The sequence below is a fragment of the Schistocerca nitens genome, chromosome 12, assembly GCF_023898315.1.
Source record: "Schistocerca nitens isolate TAMUIC-IGC-003100 chromosome 12, iqSchNite1.1, whole genome shotgun sequence".
In the NCBI taxonomy this organism is placed as follows: domain Eukaryota; kingdom Metazoa; phylum Arthropoda; class Insecta; order Orthoptera; family Acrididae; genus Schistocerca; species Schistocerca nitens.
In genome coordinates this window covers 195,140,426-195,161,414 of record NC_064625.1, presented here as the reverse complement: position 1 = coordinate 195,161,414, position 20,989 = coordinate 195,140,426, and the positions used below count along the sequence as shown (strand labels likewise).

At 42.7% G+C, this 20,989-nt stretch overlaps 1 protein-coding gene across 1 annotated transcript in view; it reads left to right on the top strand.

Moving 5' to 3' along the window:
• Positions 1-20,989, top strand: part of LOC126215015 (molybdenum cofactor biosynthesis protein 1-like) — a 152,918-nt gene that overhangs the window by 113,667 nt on the left and 18,262 nt on the right. Inside the window, 2 exon segments of the mRNA XM_049941639.1 lie at positions 9,235-9,380; positions 18,264-18,349. Coding sequence (XP_049797596.1) covers positions 9,235-9,380; positions 18,264-18,349 — 232 coding nt within the window.

Sequence of the window (20,989 nt, the reverse complement as noted above, 5' to 3'; positions counted from 1 at the left end):
TTCCTGGGGTCAGATACATCACATGATCACACTGACAGAACCACAGGCACATAGACACAGGCAACAGAGCATGCACAATGTCGGCACTAGTACAGTGTATATCCACCTTTCGCAGCAATGCAGGCTGCTGTTCTCCCATGGAGACGATTGTAGAGATACTGGATGTAGCCCTGTGGAACGGCTTGCCATGCCATTTCCACCTGGCGCCTCAGTTGGACCAGCGTTCGTGCTGGACGTGCAGACCGCGTGAGACGACGCTTCATCCAGTCCCAAACATGCTCAATGGGGGACAGATCCGGAGATCTTGCTGGCCAGGGTAGTTGACGTACACCTTCTAGAGCACGTTGGGTGGCACGGGATACATGCGGACGTGCATTGTCCTGTTGGAACAGCAAGTTCCCTTGCCGGTCTAGGAATGGTAGAACGATGGGTTCGATGACGGTTTGGATGTACCGTGCACTATTCAGTGTCCCCTCGACGATCACCAGTGGTGTACGGCCAGTGTAGGAGATCGCTCCCCACACCATGATGCCGGGTGTTGGCCCTGTGTGCCTCGGTCGTATGCAGTCCTGATTGTGGCGCTCACCTGCACGGCGCCAAACACGCATACGACCATCATTGGCACCAAGGCAGAAGCGACTTTCATCGCTGAAGACGACACGTCTCCATTCGTCCCTCCATTCACGCCTGTCGCGACACCACTGGAGGCGGGCTGCACGATGTTGGGGCGTGAGCGGAAGACGGCCTAACGGTGTGCGGGACCGTAGCCCAGCTTCATGGAGACGGTTGCGAATGGTCCTCGCCGATACCCCAGGAGCAACAGTGTCCCTAATTTGCTGGGAAGTGGCGGTGCGGTCCCCTACGGCACTGCGTAGGATCCTACGGTCTTGGCGTGCATCCGTGCGTCGCTGCGGTCCGGTCCCAGGTCGACGGGCACGTGCACCTTCCGCCGACCACTGGCGACAACATCGATGTACTGTGGAGACCTCACGCCCCACGTGTTGAGCAATTCGGCGGTACGTCCACCCGGCCTCCCGCATGCCCACTATACGCCCTCGCTCAAAGTCCGTCAACTGCACATACGGTTCACGTCCACGCTGTCGCGGCATGCTACCAGTGTTAAAGACTGCGATGGAGCTCCGTATGCCACGGCAAACTGGCTGACACTGACGGCGGCGGTGCACAAATGCTGCGCAGCTAGCGCCATTCGACGGCCAACACCGCGGTTCCTGGTGTGTCCGCTGTGCCGTGCGTGTGATCATTGCTTGTACAGCCCTCTCGCAGTGTCCGGAGCAAGTATGGTGGATCTGACACACCGGTGTCAATGTGTTCTTTTTTCCATTTCCAGGAGTGTATGTGCCGGACATCCATCATGTTGGAAGTACATCGCCATTCTGTCATGCAGTGAAACATCTTGTAGTAACATTGGTAGAACATTACGCAGGAAATCAGCATACATTGCACCATTTAGATTGCCATCGATAAAATGGGGGCCAATTATCCTTCCTCCCTTAATGCCACACCATACATTAACCTGCCAAGTTCGCTGCTGTTCCACTTGTCGCTGCCATCGTAGATTTTCCGTTGCCCAATAGTGCATATTATGGCGGTTTAGGTTACCGCTGTTGGTGAATGATGCTTCATTGCGAAATAGAACGCATGCAAAAAATCTGTCATCGTCCCGTAATTTCTCTTGTGCCCAGTGGCAGAACTGTACATGACGTTCAAAGTCATTGCCATGCAATTCCTGGTGCATAGAAATATGGTACAGGTGCAATCGATGTTGATGTAGCATTCTCAACACCGACGTTTTTGAGATTCCCGATTCTCGCGCAATTTTTCTGCTACTGATGTGTGGATTAGCTGCCCCAGCAGCTAAAACACCTACCAGGGCATCATCATTTGTTGCGGGTCGTGGTTGATGTTTCACATGTGGCTGGACACTTCCTGTTTCCTTAAATAATGTAACTATCTGGCGAATGGTCCGGACACTTCGATGATGTCGTCCAGGATACCGCGCAGCATACATAGCACACGCCCCTTGGGCATTTTGATCACAATAGCCATACATCAACACGATATCGACCTTTTCCGCAATTGGTAAACGGTCCATTTTAACACGGGTAATGTATCACGAAGCAAATACCGTCCGCACTGGCGGAATGTTATGTGATACCACATACTTATATGTTTGTGACTATTACAGCAGCTGGCCGGAGTGGCCGAGCGGTGCTAGGCGCTACAGTCTGGAAACGCGCGACCGCTACGGTCGCAGGTTCGAATCCTGCCTCGGGCATGGATGTGTGTGATGTCCTTAGGTTAGTTAGGTTTAAGTAGTTCTAAGTTCTAGGGGACTGATGACCTCAGAAGTTAAGTCCCATAGTGCTCAGAGCCATTTGAACCATTTTTGACTATTACAGCCCCATCTATCACAAAGCGAAAAAAGTGGTCCAGCTAAAACATTCATATTTCTTTACGTACTACATGAATATGTAATAAAAAATGGGGGTTCCTATTTTAAAAAAATGCAGTTGATATGAGTTTGACCTATGGCAGCGCCATCTAGCAGGCCAACCTTTAGCGCCATCTGGTTTCTCCCTTCAAGCTAGACGAATATCCTTCTTTGTAGTTTTTTCATTTGATGCTTATTTCGTGAGATATTTGGCCCGGTCACTATCAATGGACCACCCTGTAGAAAGCTGTGGATTGCTGTGTTATAAAGGTTAAATTATGTGTTTGTATTGGTAGCACTGTCAAAAATAGTATCGTATCTTTTCATAATATAAACATGCTTTGTATATCGAAGTGCTAACGTTTTTCCGAGGAAAAGTGACGAATAGACTGGTAAATCTCTCAAAAAGTGTGACTCCAAAATGAAGTGTTTTTAAGAAATGTGGGTTTCATGGTAATAATTTTTTGAATAAAGAGAAACCTTGTGTTCAGCATGTGGTGTGTGAAGTTACAGACAATGAAATACTGGCAAACTCATCAGTATCTAGAGAAACACCCATTAGTGCTTCGAAGATTAAAATAAAACATAGTGATAACACAGTTTTCTCAAAACAAAAGTCATGTAAATGGTAGGTTAGATTATATTCTGATACATTTACACATCCTAATCCTAACAGGGGTGTTATGTGAATGTGTGTGCTGTATGTATGTGGAGGGCCAGTTAGTTTACATGAAGACATTGAGGTATCAAATGGACTAGCCAGTAAACTTATCATTAATTCTGCCAGTTGTAAATATACTCATTCATTTTGGAATTCTGATAAGTGTAAAGATAATTATTTTGAAATAAATGTTAGGTGGTTTTATGGATTGAGAGCTATTGGCAAAGGACACACTGCAGCAGAAACAATGTGTGTCGTGATGTATATGCCACGCCCACTTTGTAAAATCGACAAGTATGCAGGATTTATTGGAGCTGCTGTGAAATCTGCTGCATGTGAGTCAATTAAGGATGCTGCAAATGAAGCTGCTGAAATAAACGATGGTATGATTGACATATGAGTAGCTTTTGGGGCACTTGGTAGAAGCGCAGCTACAGTTCTAAGAATTCTGTTGCTACAGTGACCAGTGTGGATACTGGAAAGCTAATAGATTTCCAGATTTTAACCAAACATTGTTATAAGTATAAATCAGGGAATGAAGAAGGGCATATCTGTGACAGAAATTATGAAGGACAACTAGTCGTACGGAGGCCTGTGCAGCTGTTGAAATTTATAATCGATCTGTAAACTAAAGGGGAGTGTGTTACACTAAGTTCTTAGGTTATGCAGACTCAAATGCATATAACAGTGTAGTAGCCACTCAGCCTTATGGTGAGAAGCTTATCACAGAACTGGAATGTGTTGGTCATGTCCAGAAGAGGATCGGTACCAGATTGAGGAAGTTGAAACAAAGTTTGAGAGACAAGAAACTTTCAGGTGGTAAGGCCATAAGAAGCAGGCTGACAGACAAAATGACTGATGTACTACAAGAGTATTATGAGATTGCCATTAGAAATAATACTGAGGATTTGTTGAAAATGAAGCAGGCAGTATGGGCTACCTTCTTCCAGAGACTGTCAGCTGATGATAAACCAGTACACCATCTTTGCCCTCCTGGATCTGGTTCATGGTGCAATTACCGCAATGCCCAGTACTCAAACAGGTCATACAGCCATAAACATTCTATCCCAGCAGCAGTTGTGGATATCATAAAACCTGTTTACAGAGACCTGGCAATCCTGAATTACTGAAGAAGTGTCTGCATTGTCAGACTCAAAATCCCAATGAGTCGTTCAATAATCTTACAGTGTCAGTGTCGTCGTAACTGCCGTCTGCGTCACATCTGCTGTGCAGCGAGCTACGCTAATTTAAGTATTAACTCTATTTTTCTTACTTGTCACTTCTTCTTCCGTGTGTTTTTGCTTTTAGGAAGCTTTAATTGTCGAGTGCTAGTAATAGTGTTCCATAGATTTCGTGTTTGTTTTGAATACAGTCAGAGAGAGTCTCCTTAGTCAACCATAGTGCCAGTAGTGCTAGTGTTTGTTTTCAATACAGTCCAGAGACAGGTAGTGCTATTTTCATTGTTTTCTACAGGAAGTGTCTAGTAACCACAGTTTAGTCAACTATCAGCCGCCTTTAGTGAATTAGCAGTCTAGTTGATTAACTCTCTACAGTAAATTGATTTCTTAGGATGGATAGGATGTGTGACTGCTGTGTACGGACCCAGGAGGAGCTGGCCACTGTTCGCGAACAGCTGAACGTGTTGATGGCCGCGGTCAGCCGTCTTCAGGCTGCTGCCTCGGAGTGTAGCGGCAGTGGGGAGTCTGGTGCGTTGCATGGTACACCCCAGGTGTTACATGCTTCACCCACTGTCCCTGCTGTCGAGACATCTTTGCGGCTACCGGGCGCGGTTGGGCCACCCTCTCCCCAAGGGGAGTGGCGGGTTCAGCGGCGTACGCGGCGCACGAGACGGAGGGTCGGTGTGGAGGCTGGCCGTGTGTCATCGCCCGTTCTGCTTGTGAGTGGACATGTGGCCACTCCTTCAGCAAGGTCCGAGCAGGCACATGGGGGGAGGGGTTTATTAGTTATTGGGAGCTCCAACGTTAGGTGGGTGATAGAGCCCCTTAGGGAAATAGCGGAAAGGTCGCGGAAGAAGGTCAGTGTTCACTCTGTCTGCTTGCCAGGGGTCTCATCCGAGATGTGGAGGAGGCCCTGCCGGCGGCGATAGAGAGCACTGGGTGCACCCGTCTGCAAATTGTTGCTCATGTCGGCACCAATGACTCCTGCCGTCTGGGTTCAGAGGTCATCCTCAGTTCGTACAGGCGGTTAGCGGAGTTGGTGAAGGCGGAAAGCCTCGCGGGGTGGAATCTGAGCTAACTATTTGTAGTATCGTTCCCTGAACCGATAGTGGTCCTCTGGTTTGGAGCCGAGTGGAAGGCTTAAACCAGGGGCTCAGACGAATCTGCAGAGATCTGGGGTGCAAATTTCTCGACCTCCGCTATCGGGTGGAGAAATGTAGGGTCCCCCTGAATAGGTCAGGCGTGCACTACATGCAGGAAGCGGCTACAAGGGTAGCGGAGTACGTGTGAACTGCACATGGGGGTTTTTTAGGTTAGAGAATTCCCTCCCTAGGCCCGACAAGACACCTCCTGAGATGTGGCAAGGTAGGAGTAGACAAAATGCAACAGGGAATAACAATATTAATGTGCTAATAGTAAACTGCAGGAGCGTCTATAGAAAGGTCCCAGAACTGCTCTCATTAATAAACGGTCACAATGCCCACATAGTACTAGGGATAGAAAGTTGGCTGAAACCAGATGTAAACAGTAATGAAGTTCTAAACTCAGATTGGAATGTATACCGCAGAGACAGGCTGGACAGTGAAGGGGGAGGCATGTTTAAAGCTATAAGAAGTGCAATAGTATCGAAGGAAATTGACGGAGATCCGAAATGTGAAATAATTTGGGTGAAGGTCACGGTTAAAGCAGGCTCAGACATGGTAATTGGATGTCTCTATAGGCCCCCTGGCTCAGCAGCTGTTGTGGCTGAGCACCTGAAGGATAATTTGGAAAATATTTCGAGTAGATTTGCCCACCATGTTATAGTTCTGGGTGGAGATTTTAATTTGCCGGATATAGACTGGGAGACTAAAAAATTTCACTGGATTCTTTGTCCCTGCCACCCGTTATGAAAGTTTAAGAGCTTTATCTGAAAACTACCTTGAGCAGTTAAACAGAGAACCGACTCGTGGCGATAACATGTTAGACCTTCTAGTGACAAACAGACCCGAACTATTTGAAACGGTTAACGCAGAACAGGGAATCAGCGATCATAAAGCGGTTACTGCATCGATGATTTCAGCCGTAAATAGAAATATTAAAAAAGGTACGAAGACTTTTCTGGTTAGCAAAAGTGACAAAAATCAGATTTCAGGATACCTGACGGCTCAACACAAAAGTTTTGTTTTAAGTACAGATAGAGTTGAGGATCAGTGGCCAAAGTTCAAAACCATCGTACAATATGCATTAGATGAGTATGTGCCAAGCAAGATCGTAAGAGATGGAAAAGAGCCACCGTGGTACAACAACCGAGTTAGAAAACTGCTGCGGAAGCAAAGGTAACTTCACAGCAAACATAAACATAACCAACACCTTGCAGACAAACAAAAATTACGCGTAGCGAAATGTAATGTGAGGAGGGCCATGCGAGAGGCGTTAAATGAATTCGAAAGTAAAGTTCTATGTACTGACTTGGCAGAAAATCATAAGAAATTTTGGTCTTATGTCAAAGCGGTAGGTGGATCAAAACAAAATGACCAGACACTCTGTGACCAAAAAGGTACTGAAACAGATGATGATGGACTAAAGGCCGAAATACTAAATGTCTTTTTCCAAAGCTGTTTCACAGAGGAAGACTGCACTGTAGTTCCTTCTCGAGATTGTCGCACAGATGACAAAATGGTAGATATCGAAATGGACGACAGAGGGATAGAGAAACAATTAAAATCGCTCAAAAGAGGAAAGGCCGCTGGACCTGATGGTATACCAGTTCAATTTTACACAGAGTATGCGAAGGAACTTGCCCCCCTTCTTGCAGCAGTGTACCGTAGGTCTCTACAAGAGCGTAGCGTTCCAAAGAATTGGAAAAGGGCACAGGTCATCCCCGTTTTCAAGAAGGGACGTCGAACAGATGTGCAGAACTATAGACCTATATCTCTAACGTCGATCAGTTGTAGAATTTTTGAACATGTATTATGTTCGAGTATTATGACTTTTCTGTAAACTAGAAATCTACTCTGTAGGAATCAGCATGGGTTTCGAAAAAGACGATCGTGTGAAACCCAGCTCGCGCTATTCGTCCACGAGACTCAGAGGGCCATAGACACGGGTTCCCAGGTAGATGCTGTGTTTCTTGACTTCCGCAAGGCGTTCGATACAGTTCCCCGCAATCGTTTAATGAACAAAGTAAGAGCATATGGACTATCAGACCAATTATGTGATTGGATTGAAGAGTTGCTAGATAACAGAACGCAGCATGTCATTCTCAATGGAGAGAAGTCTTCCGAAGTAAGAGTGATTTCAGGTGTGCTGCAGGGGAGTGTCGTAGGACTGTTGCTATTCACAATATACATAAATGACCTTGTGGATGACATCGGAAGTTCACTGATGCTTTTTGCAGATGATGCTGTGGTGTATCGAGAGGTTGTAACAATGGAAAATTGTACTGAAATGCAGGAGGATCTGCAGCGAATTGATGCATGGTGCAGGGGTTGGCAATTGAGTCTCAATGTAGACAAGTGTAATGTGCTACAATATAGCAGGTCAGCAATTGGAAGCAATTAATTCCATGAATTATCTGGGAGTATGCATTAGGAGTGATTTAAAATGGAATGATCGTATAAAGTTGATCGTCGGTAAATCAGATGCCAGACTGAGATTCATTGGAAGAATCCTAAGGAAATGCAATCCGAAAACAAAGGAATTAGGTTACAGTACACTTGTTCGCCCACTGTTTGAATACTGCTCAGCAGTGTGGGATCCGTACCAGATAGGGTTGATAGAAGAGATAGAGAATATCCAACAGAGAGCAGCATGCTTCGTTATAGGATCATTTAGTAATCGCGAAAGCATTACGGAGATGTTAGATAAACTCCAGTGGAAGACTCTGCAGGAGAGACGCTCAGTAGCTTGGTACGGGCTTTTGTTGAAGTTTCGAGAACATACCTTCACCGAGGAGTCAAGCAGTATATTGCTCCCTCCTACGTATATCTCGCGAAGAGACCATGAGGATAAAATGAGAGAGATTAGAGCCCGCAGAGAGACATACCGACAATCCTTCTTTCCACAAACAATACGAGACTAGAATAGAAGGGAGAACCAATAGAGGTACTCAAGGTACCCTACACCGTCAGGTGGCTTGAGGAGTATGGGTGTAGATGTAGTTGTAGACCAAAAAATGTTTTTCTTGTAATGAAGACACTAAAGTGGGGGTCAGTCATGCTGTTATTGCTTTTAATGATGGCAACATTGGTAGCGTGAAAGTGCTACAACATATGGGAATTAATTCTGGAGCAAACTGCACCAGAGAATTTGAATGGATGGACAAGGTTAGCACTGGTAAAGCAGAGTATGCAGCACAGTTGGCCACTACGGAGTCCAGAAAGAAGAAAACAAGAAAAAACTTAAAAAAGATCAAGAGGATGATATACAGTATGGTGCAGGGTGCTTCTGAGTGGCTAAAAATAAAATGTTAAGCATATATTGAGTTACAGTCTATTAAAACTTTAAAAACTCTTCCTGAAAATTTACATTTTCTCTTGCATTTTTCCCTAAATCTCAGAAACTACTTCGAGTAGCGAATGCAAATTTTCAGGGAGTAATAACATACGTATCCTGAGTCTTCTGAACTAAAAGAAGAACATAATGTTATGTATAAATAAAATTATTTAGAATAACATACAAAAAAGTACACAAAATTGTAACTGTGTAATTAAAAAATTGTATTTCGAAAAGCAGTGGCTGAAATGCAATTATTGTAAGACTCCGAACATGTAGTTTAATGTCCTGTAAACGGTTCTTGTCAATGGCTACAGTTGTTCCTGAAATACGGGGAAGTTAAGTCACTAAATTTAATATTGTCAGGATAGGGCGTTCAAACTCCCCCCTTCCTCCACTTGGTGAGCAACACATTTATGGTATTTTCACAACAGCAGTAGCTATTTTCTTACAATTTCTTTTTGCAGGCATACCATGTCCCGGGCTTCAAGGGACGTGTGGGATTTATTACCTCAATGAGTGAACACTTCTGTGGCACGTGCAACCGTTTACGGATAACAGCTGATTGCAATTTGAAGGTGTGTCTCTTTGGGAATTCAGAGATATCTCTCAGGTGAGTGATGAAACATAGAATAATCGTGTCAAAGTGAAAATTCATGCGAGGAAACCATAAAATTACTAGAAGACTGACAGACTGATCAGTATTTTACCTTCAGGAGGTGAAATTCCAAAACTTCTTATAGACACATTCGTTCCTCTTGTCCTCACATTAGTCGTGGAGTCCGAGTGACCTTTCAGACCTTCAGAAACTTATCCCTCTTTTCTCTCTCATGAAGGATGTAGTAGCCACCAGAAAGATCGCGGGAGGCGCACATTGGCACGGCGCGTCACGGGCGGTAGTTGCCGCAAGTAGAGTCCCGTCCACCAGAGGGCACGCGAGAATTCGGACGCGACCTCTGCCGGCGTAACAACAAGACCAACAACAACTCCAGCAGCACGGGCCGTGCCCATTCAGTCAACATCGGGCATGCCTAGGACAGTCCCGGTCTACGCTAAGTGAAGTGCGACGCAAACGTGAACAGTGTTACTACAAAGGAACTGATAGTTCCAAATGCTGAGTATAGAATAATACTTTCAAACTGTTTGCCATGCACATTAGGTATGTGGTTGGTATATGGAAGAGATAAACTGCAGTTAAATCCAGCAGGTATGAAATGAGTAATCTTTTCTTAAAGTTTTCAGCTTGCACCCTCCTCCCTCCCAGACATACAAACCAGATACCTCTAGCTAAATAACTTGTGAATATATATAATTTGCCTCTGTCAACATCATGTTACACTAACCTATTTGTGAGATTAAATTAAAGGAAAGTAATCAGGACTGGAAATTATGTAAAGACATTTTTAGCTATCTCCCTAGGTTGTAATAAAGTTAACCCAGTATTTCTGTCCATGGGATGGTAACTATGATTCGCCAGCCACAGTTGCCGAGCGGTTCTAGGCGCTTCAGTCCAGAACCGCGCGACTGCTACGGTCGCAGGTTTGAATCCGGCCTTGGCTCAGATGTTAAGTCCCATAGTGCCCAGAGCCATTTGTACTGTGATTCATGATTATCAGAGTCTATATGTTCCAAATAAAAATTGGAACTTCATGTGTATAAATGTACAAATTATTAGACAATGGGACCAACAACTGACACTTTTAAATTGATGACTAGACTAAGAGATTAATAATAGGAAAAAAACTGCAAGATACTTGGTGATAAGTTTGTTTCAGGACAAGGTAAGGGGGGTGGGGGGTGGGAAGAATCAGCTCTCTCTTTGTGAGCATACCAGAAATCCTTTATCAACCCAAGGTAAAATAAGATATAAAAATACAGGGTCAAACAATTAATTTAAGTATCTTAAAAACCAAATGACTAATAAAATTGGAAGCTAAGAAAAGTAAGTTCGTAGTAAGTAGGGTGAAACACAGGGCTGCAACATATTGCCATTGTTGTTTGACTTGTCTATCAAAGAACAAAGAAATGGATCAAAACAAAATGAAAGTGAGAATGGAAATGTATCAGAAGCAGATAGGAATAAGCAAGGAGCATATTCTTTAATAAATAAAAAAAAACTGACATGTGAGGCAGATGTTCCTACAATTTTATGTTCAAAGCACACCATTCTGTGAAAGCAAAATATTTATGATATTGAAAAAAGAAAATCAGTGAGTGAAAAGTGTGTGTAGGTGAATTGTGGTGAAAGACTGGATATTGGAACTTCTGTTAGGCTGCCCAGTATTAGTTAACTTGGTAGTAAAGGAGCAAGTTTGCAAGGGCAGATAACTGTTTGACTACGTAAAATAGAGTGGGAGTATGGAAAAGCTAGTCCAAGATAGGATGAAAAAGATAACAGCAACTTAAAAAATGAATTGATAAGTTACCATGAACCCCATTCCAATCTAGTGAATGCAGTGGTTGACAATATCTTGTGACATTCGCCTATAAGGCTCAAACAATAATTGCTAAATAAAAATACAAAATGTTGACAAGACTGTATCTAAGCTGTCACTCTCTTTTGAAACAAGGGTGTTTAAACCAACAAACACGCAGGAAAGCAGCGACAACTCGCACTCTAGAGAAGAATGGGCAGTATCATTGAAGGAGTGAGCATAAACCGTGTGGAATATGTGTGGTACAAGTAAAAAAAGAAGAAGAAGAAGAAGAGGAAAAATGTTGATCTGGAAACAAGGAAATAAAAATTTGCCACGTGAAGAGACAATATGGTACTGTGCTGATGAGTGTGTACAAGTGGTGATATACAATATACATTGATAAAGGAACTCTGCATTGGGCCCAGAAGACCACGCAATGCTCTTCGAGAGATGTCCTCTACTATATATCTATGGAGAGTTAGGGGGTCAGTATACAACTCTCCAGGCTGTTATCAACTTCCAGAAGTTGAAGACACTACTTCTCACTTGAGTAGCTCCTCAGCTGGAACTACAAGCAGAGTGTACCCTATTCCAGTCTGTCCACCGAGCAGAATTTCCCGGCTCTACAAGGAATTGAACCTGATCCCTTTCTATGGCACGCCTGTGGCATACTGACTGCATAGCTGTGGCAAGAGTCATAATATACACTTGTGAACAATTGAGTTATAACTATTCTGTTTATTGGGGAGAGAGTATGTATATTGCCACTGTGAATGAAACAGTTTAGTGTATCGTAACTGTAATGTATTCAGACCTCGCACTTGTTGTGTGAGAGCACAGTGTCTTAGACACTTGTAGTGTTTGTCTTAGCATGTACTAACCGGTGAGCCTTACTTTCTAGTATTTTTAATTATATATCATTACTGGTGCCTCTGGCACTTTTGTGTTGCAATACCAATAGCTTGCAATAGCAAACATTGAGTCAACCATGGTTTTTGGATTAGAAGTAGAGGTCAGCTGGGTTGACATTGGGAATAGAGTGATGGGAAGTGGACAATAAGCAGTTATATCGAAGGGTGCATTATTTGATATATTAAGGTTAATTACAAAATGTGAATTGGAGAATTTTTCACGTTGAGCAGAAGTAAGTTTACAGGACCAGATGTCAAATTACACATGATCAGTGTGAATCCCTATAGTCAGCATGAACACTGGCACACAGAATAATTTATAGGTAGCCTTGCTATATATAAAAAATCAGATTTGTGCTGAACTGTCATGAACAAACTGTCACTTCTCTGGAATAAATAGACTCTGATTTGTTAATTACATCTGTGTAAATGAAAAATATAGGAAAAGATAGATTGCTGCTTACTGTAAAGGAGACATGTTACATTGTAGACAGGCACAATTAAAAAGGCACTTACACAAAGCTTTTGGCCACAGCCTTCATCAGCAAAAGAGATACAGAGAAACACACACATTCATACACACAGGCAAGCACATGTCACACACACATGACTGCCAACTCCAGCAGCTTGCCCCTAGCTGCTGGACTTGGCAGTTTTTTTTTCTCTGTGTGTGTGTGCGTGCGTGCGTGCACGCGCAGTGTGCTTGCTTGTGTGTTGTGCCTGTGTGCAACTTTGTTTTCTTTACGGTAAATAGTGATCTATCTTTCCCTGCACTGTTGATATTCCTACCTGAAGTTACATATATTCTGTCACTTGAAGACTAATACATGAAGTCAGTGGACATTATTTTTTATTGCAGAGGATCTTTGTCACCACTAATTATTAATTTTGTGTGCCAGTTAATTAGACATGGTTTCATCCTTTCCTGGATGTGCTCTTTTTGTTAAATCTTCCTTCAAAAGATCTGATTTACTTCAAATTAATAAACCTGAGTATTCTGAAAAAGGAGGTGCAGCTTACAGCTGCAGTGTGACAGTTGATCACAGGGTGATTTTATCACTGCCATATCGTAGGTACCCATGGCTCGAGACACTTATTCTATAAGGGTGTGTAGTCATTGGGCTTTCTTGTACCACAGTGTCAAAGGTGTACTGTGAGCAGATTTATTCAAGGAAAATACTACCACAATCAGCAGAGTGAACTGCTATGGGCAACAGGATATCATTGACAGGGGTTACCACTGACTAGCATGGCTTTAGCAGCGAACAGGTGGGCCACAATGTAGCAAATGACTCACCAACTCAGTGACAGTCAATAAACAGTAACCAATCATGCCACTGGGAACTGTCACCTCTTTGTGGGATACAAAGATGCAATCTGCACACTGCTCGTCACTGTTACAAAGATTAGCATTGGTTCGGAACAGCACCAGTGGATGCTCGAAGCATGCAGGAAGGTCGTCTGTCTGATGATTTGCGGTACATATTGCCAAGGTGGCAGGGTGCAAAATAAGGAGTGATCAAAAAACTTCCATTTGAAGGCTGCATAGTTCAGATCAGTATGCCACACACACACACACACACACACACACACATATCCATCCGCACATATACCCTGCTTGTGTGTGTATATGTGCGGATGGATATATATATATGTGTGTGTGTGTGTGTGTGTGTGTGTGTGTGCGCGAGTGTATACCTGTCCTTTTTCCCCATAAGGTAAGTCTTTCCACTCCCAGGATTGGAATGACTCCTTACCCTCTCCCTTAAAACCCACATCCATTCGTCTTTCCCTCTCCTTCCCTCTTTCCTGATGAAGCAACTGTGGGTTGCGAAAGCTTGAATTTTGTGTGTGTGTGTTTGTTTGTGTGTCTATCAATATACCAACGCTTTCGTTTGGTAAGTTACATCATCTTTGTTTTTAGATATATTTTTCCCATTTGGAATGTTTCCCTGTTTTATATTATATATCAGTGCTTTCCTCTCCTGCAACTATCCTGCAGACCTTGTCCACAAACAGATCTCCCGAGCAATACATTCCTCCCCGTCCAACAACAATGTTACTACCCCCAGACCACACAGAAGCATCCCCCTTGTCACCCAATATTATTCTGGCCTCGAATACATCAACTAATTACTCCGCCAGGGATATGACTTTCTCAAGTCAAGCTCTGAAATGAGATCATCCCTTGACAATATTCTCCCCACACCACCCAGAGTTGCCTTTTGCCGACCCCCTAACCTTCATAACATCCTTGTCAAACCCTACAATATTCCCAGACCACCTTCTGTACCCAGCGGTTCCTACCCCTGTAACCGACCCCGATGCAAAACCTGCAACCAACTACTCCAGCCCCGCTACTGGTAAAACATACACAACTCAAGGCAGGGCCACATGTGAGACAACACGTCATTTATCAGCTGACATACCTGCACTGCACAGCCTGTTACATTGGTATGACGACAACTAAACTGGCTGAGCGCATGAATGGGCACAGACGAACTGTCCGCCTAGGAGATGTCCAATACCCAGTAGCGTAGCACGCCCTCCAGCATAATTCTAGGGACCTAGCAACCTGCTACACCATATGTGCCATTTGGCTTCTCCCACCCAACACCAGTCCCTCGGAACTGCGGAGATGGGAACTTGCACTCCAACACATCCTTTCATCCCGCCATCCCCCTGGACTGAACCTACGTTAACCAACCTCACTCCCATTTACTCTTTAGTCTTCTCCTCTTTCCCTTTCCTCTTTAACCATTCACGCATCTTTTCATTCTACATAGTTGCGTTTATCTTTATACTATGTACCTCTTTACTTCTGTATTCATCCTCCTTGGTTTGAAGCTGGCACAGTACTTACAGTAGAATATCTTTGGCTTCCCTCTGACATCGATGCCTCCATCTTTGCTACCCTCCCTGTTTACCTTTCCTCTGTTGCTGCATAACCTGGGTTGTGAATAACTGAATCCACTTTCCCTTCTTTCCCTTTTTTCCCCTCTCTCCTCCCTGATGAAGGAACGAAGTTCCGAAAGCTAGGATACGTCAATTTTCTGTTCTGTTTTGTGTATCTATCGGCTGTACTGAGCCGAGGTAAGTACTGGCCAGGCCCTCTATCTCTTTGTTAGTATTTGTTTCATATATATAAACACAAACACACACACACAGACAGGGTGATGCATATTAATATTTAAAAACCTCCAAAGACCTGTAGATGACCCTGAGACAAGTAATTTAATACAAGACACATGGGATCACAAATGTTGGATACGATGCAAATGTTGGGAAATGTGTCAAAAGCGAATGACAAATGTCACCAGATGATGTACCTCGCCATGCTTGCAGTGGTTGAGCCTCTCGGTCTGTCACACTTGATCATCCCAACTCAAGTCAAGTATTCATATCATTGTGGCTACGGACACACGTGTGCGACTTCAGTGATGGCGTTCAGGATTTGAGTCTTGCATCTAGCAGGCAGTATTTTTTCATTGTGTTAAACAATTATGTATTTATATTGAGGTTTATTATTTTATTTATCGGTCTTGCAGTTTCCTTGATTTATTTCAAAGTACAGTACAATGAAAACCTACCATATTGCTTAACAAGTAGATGAGTATAAACTTCTGAATAGCATCATCGCCATTAAATGACCTATGTTTTCTTTACTAACTAATGTCTGTAAACAAAAAGAGAAGGGACAGAAGCAAAAAACACAAAATCAGAACTGCTTTTGCTTGATTACAGCAGGGACAATAATTTTGTAACATCTACATTTACAACAGATCATATTTACAAAATGTTTTCGAAATTTGCTCTGTTTGCTCAAATGAAAATATTGCACTGCTCAATCATTTCTTTACACTCAACCCCGACTGCTGCACATGCTGTGGGGTATGTCATCTGGTTACGTCATATGTTCAGTGTTTCTCACCAATTTTTGGGGTATTTTGAAATGTACAAAAAGGCAAATGCAGAAAGTTATCACATTTTGCTGCACATTACCTGCGTCACAGAAAAATAATGTATACAAATCTTCTCAGATTTGCCACTGAATAACTTTGTGCAAGCCTCACAATATTTCACCAACACAACTGTTCGTCATCTTCAGGTAGTGGTGGGTCCTGTCATCACTGCTGCAAGATGTGACTGGTGATATTCGCACAGCAGAATTGAAATTTGTCAGGCTAGAAGCAGGAGTACGAATGTGTGGACAGGCACTCCCAGTTGGATGGAAATGCCATTTTTCCTTCTGCTTATGTGTTGTGGGCAATGACTGCACTTCTGGACACTCGTGTGGTTAAAAGCTGAATTAACTCTCTGCAAGGTGCTGCATCAGGTCATACATCGGAGGATCTGGTTTCTACTGTTTTAATTTCATGGCAGTCAGTGCTGGATTCTGGGCAGTGCTTAGTCAAAATTCCATATTCCTGTTGGTAAGATTGCCCACCGTATGGATACATGCCTCATTCTTAAAAACACAATCCTAGAGTGATGATGCTGAGGATAAAATTTCAGTCCTCTTGGGAAATGTGTGGTGCCCTGTATTCAGGCAGTGGTCTGCTACCACTAATTTACTGGGTGGTATTTTTGTCAGCGCTGTTGAACACAGTGTTCTTGCACAATGTGAGGTGTCTGCCCTATATAAGATTTCCCATAATGGCATCAGATCTTATATATGATCTGTGTTTTCTAAGGTCAAGATTAACTGAACACAAACAATTCCTTAGTTTTGCTGGTAGACGAAAAACACACTTGATTCTGTTTCTCTTAGCGATTCTTTCTATTTTTGAAAACATGCCACTGAAATATGGCAAGAAAGCCATTTGCAGTGCTTGTCTAAGTATCTTCATTTACATCCCTACACTGAACTTGCTTTGCTCAGAACACATTGTAAATCTGTTTACAAGAATAAACATTCTGCTGGAACACTGTTCTTAGGTGTTACAGTTCACCAGGCAGACTGTCGGTATCTGAGATCACGTGTGCTCTATGTGCCAGGGAGTGTAAGACACTACCACATTGTGCAGGGTGATGGCAACGTTTGGACCGCAAATGTAACTCTGCGTGTATCAGTTTGCAGTAGAGACTATGCCCCAGTGTTCTGTCAGCTTTTCTTCTAACCGTGACATCCAGGAATGGTAAGCTGCTATCTTTTTGTACTGAATATTCAGATGGAGCGAGCGCAAATGCTGCAGGAACATAGGTAGTGTCTGTATTAAGTGGGCCACACCACAAATGTCTCTTCAGCATTCTGCCAGAAGGAGGAATGTTGGATATTTATTAAGGGAAATAGAGGATCTCCCATGGGAACACTGTCCACTTGATCAAAGTAGTTGGTGTTACATAAGAAATAGGATGAGGTATGCACATGTTTAAACAGCACCACAATTTCTTTCTCTAACTTGCTGCTAATAACCTCTAATGAGGGCCGCAGGGGCACTTTTGTAAGTAATGATATAACATTTGAGCTAACTAAAAGATCTGAAAGTTCTAGTTTAAGCATCTTCAGGTATTCTATGAAATCCTCTGAATTCTAAATATGATGGTCATAGTCATCCACATGATAAATTTCAAAGCTGTCACGTGGAAATTGCCAGTTGCATCTTGCAGCAGTGATGGTGGAAATCACCACCACCTGAAGATGCCAAAAAGTTGTCACTGAAATATTGAGGGAGGGACTTGCATAATGTTATCTGGTGGGGAACCCAAAGTGTTTTTGCAACAGATCTATCAGGCAAGCCTGAAAATTCACATATACTCCAAGCAGTAAGTACCTGTTGTAAAATGGTCACATTAGTGAGCTTGGCAATTAATTAACAGTTTATCAATAAATTTGGCTTCATTTTGCAAGAAATTGTGCTGTGTTCCACTACTCCCTCTTCAACAAAACAAATGTCAGTTTCTGCTCCACCTCTTCAGCCCGAGATCCTATGTATACTCTTGAGCATTTGTGTAAGATACCTGTTTACTTATAAAAATAAAAGTAACTTCTATCATGACTTTCCCATTCTTGTCCAGTGGGTTTGTTATCCTGCTGTTGCCTACTGCAGACTACAAGATTACTGTTGAAGATTTCTGCAAAGTTTTTCTTCCTTTTTAGTGTACCAACATTTCACTGTGTGGTAATTGCGTAGTACTGTTTAACGGGTGTTTTAACTGTTGTTTCAGAGATGCAATACGAAGCAAATGCAGTGAGGATGACTTGCTTGCCATGATTGGGGCAGCAGTGAGAAGAAAGAAGAAACAACATGCAGGTAAGATACGTTACAGCAAATGTAACTCTATAGATAGAAAAAAAATTTCTGCTAAACAAGTCATAACAAACATAAGAGCAAAATAGAACGAAAAACAACAGTGATAGAACCTGTGTTTTTTGTGTAAAATTGGATTTAATTTTTTATTTAGTATTCATTCTGATTAATGCCCATTGGTCAACAGTACATTTCAGCCCTAGAATTTGGTTCTGCAAGGTCCACCAGATAACCATATATGGCTGTTGTAACTCCTTTATTGGACTTCAGAAGTTTTCCAGCAACAAATCTTTTTTTTTCTTTCTTTCTTTCTTTTTTTTTCTTTTTAAAAAAAAAAGCTAAAATGCAGAAAACATCATAAAGGAAACACTCACAGAAAAGCATCAGTGTCCTTGAAACAATGGAAACTCCAGTAGGAATATCAACAATGTTGGAAAAGACAGATTACTACTTACTGATGAAGGCTGTGGCTGAAAGCTTTATGTAAGTGTCTTTTAATTCTGCCCATCTGCAGCCTAAGGTATCTTCTTTATGGTAAGTAACAGTCTGTCTTTTCCTTCATTATTCATTAGTGTTCTTTGTTTTTATTGCTGTTTAGCAAGCATTGTGTGGTATATAAGGGATGCGAATAGCGTCAGATGTTGAATCATCACTCTGGAGAATATGAAGGTGCTGCATATTGGTGTGAGACGGCATTATCTGATGAGAATTTGAAAGAAACCTCATTGTGGATGTCCATTTGGTCGCCTGGTTAAACCTTGCAACATCTGTATTTTTGGAGTATTTGGATCTGACAGTGGCCTGATGTTGGAAATTAAGGGCATACTCATCATCAATGTTCCAGTTGACTACATCAGACCACTACAAGGGAGCATCACTGTGTAGTGTACTGAGTACATTGTAACCTGTTCACGTCTGTGACTACCATCTGAGAACAAGTACAGTAAACTCTCGTGCCGCTACACTTTTGGCTAGCTATATTGACACTTGACAAGTTTCAATTTGCGTGCACCTGGAGCCAAGCATTTGCTGGTGTTTTTTGGCAATCTACTGGTGCGTGTCAAAAGTCCAAGTATCGTCAATTCGTGCGTGTGTTGGTTGAAGCTCTAGTATGTTTCTTATTTGTATTGCATGGTTTCATGCCACTGCCATCTATTGGAACTCCTTGGAAGTACAGTACATACAGTATTGTTCTATGCAGCGCAACGTAGCCCTGTCAAAACCGACAATTAGAGTGCGCCGCCTAACACTTTCCACTTGTTGTCGGTACATCAAAGCTGAGTGTTTAACAGTGAACGTACAACACCCTGTTGTGTTGCCACGTGGGCTTGGGCAGAACAGAGGAAATGGCATAGATGTATCGAATGCTTTCATTTGATGGCTGCCACAGCCTGGTTTCAAAAGTCAAAAGTTTGTCTAGTGCATCTCGAGTGTTGTCAAGTTGTGCATCTGTGTGTTTCTGATTTGAGGTTTTGTGCTCCCACTATGTCCCTTAAAGTGTCCAGAGATAAAAGGGGCCAAAAACCATAAAGGACTCAGTCGAGTGTCTGTAAAAAGAACACTGAACGTGACTACAGGCATGAAACATAAAACGAATGTGATCTTGTTGGAAAAAGAGCTTCACATTTTGCAGAGAATTGATGCTGGTGAGCCACCCACAAAAGTGGCTGCAGAGTAGGAGTACAATTACTGATCGGAAGACAAATCGATCAGGAATTGAAAAATTTTGTTCTATCCAAGCATTGGGCAGCGCAGTGAAATCTTGAAAAACAATGAGAAAAGGTGCACATCCTCAGTTAGAAGAGGCATTATTTTTGTGGCACGAATAAGTAAGAGCCAAAGGTGTGTCAGTTTCAGGTCCTCTACTTTGTCAAGATGAGCTGATTGAAGGAAAGAAGCAAGAATTCCTCGGAAGTAATGGCCGGCAGGATCGTTTCAAGAAGCGGCATGGCATTCATGAAATAGCCATCAGTGCCAAATCATTATCTGGGGATGAAGCTGCTACGCTGATTTTAAGAAGAAACTGCACACAATCATTGACAAAGGAGGTTATACTGGCAATCAACTTTACAAATGTAATGAAACTGTTTGAATTACAAAATGTTGCCAACGAAAACCCTTGCCTCTAAAGAAGAAAAAATGGCTTCCGGATACAAAAAAAATCAAAGAAAGATTTACTGTCCTCGCTTGCAGTAATGCCACTGGCAATCATAAACTGTGTCTTACTTTAATTGGCAAATCCAAAACACCAAGAGCATTTAGACACCAACCAACCAGCTTTGCCACTGAGGTACACGAATCAGTCTTAAGGCATATATGAACAGTGCCATCTTCAGAGAGTGGTTCCAGGCAGAGTTTGTTCCAGCTGTTGTAAATTACATGGAAGGAAATGGACTTCCTTGAAAAGCGCTACATCTTGTGGACAATGCTCCTTCTCACCCAGGTGATCTGCAAGATGGGGATATCAAAGTTGTATTTCTCCCACAAAATGTCACATCTCTATGTCAACCGATGGACCAAGGTATTCTTGAGGCGATGGAAAAACATTACAGACGCAAGATGCTGGAATACTTAATAGGTGTGATTGATGCTGCAGATGATTTTGTGGAAGCTCTTAAAAAAATCGATGTTTTGTCATTCATT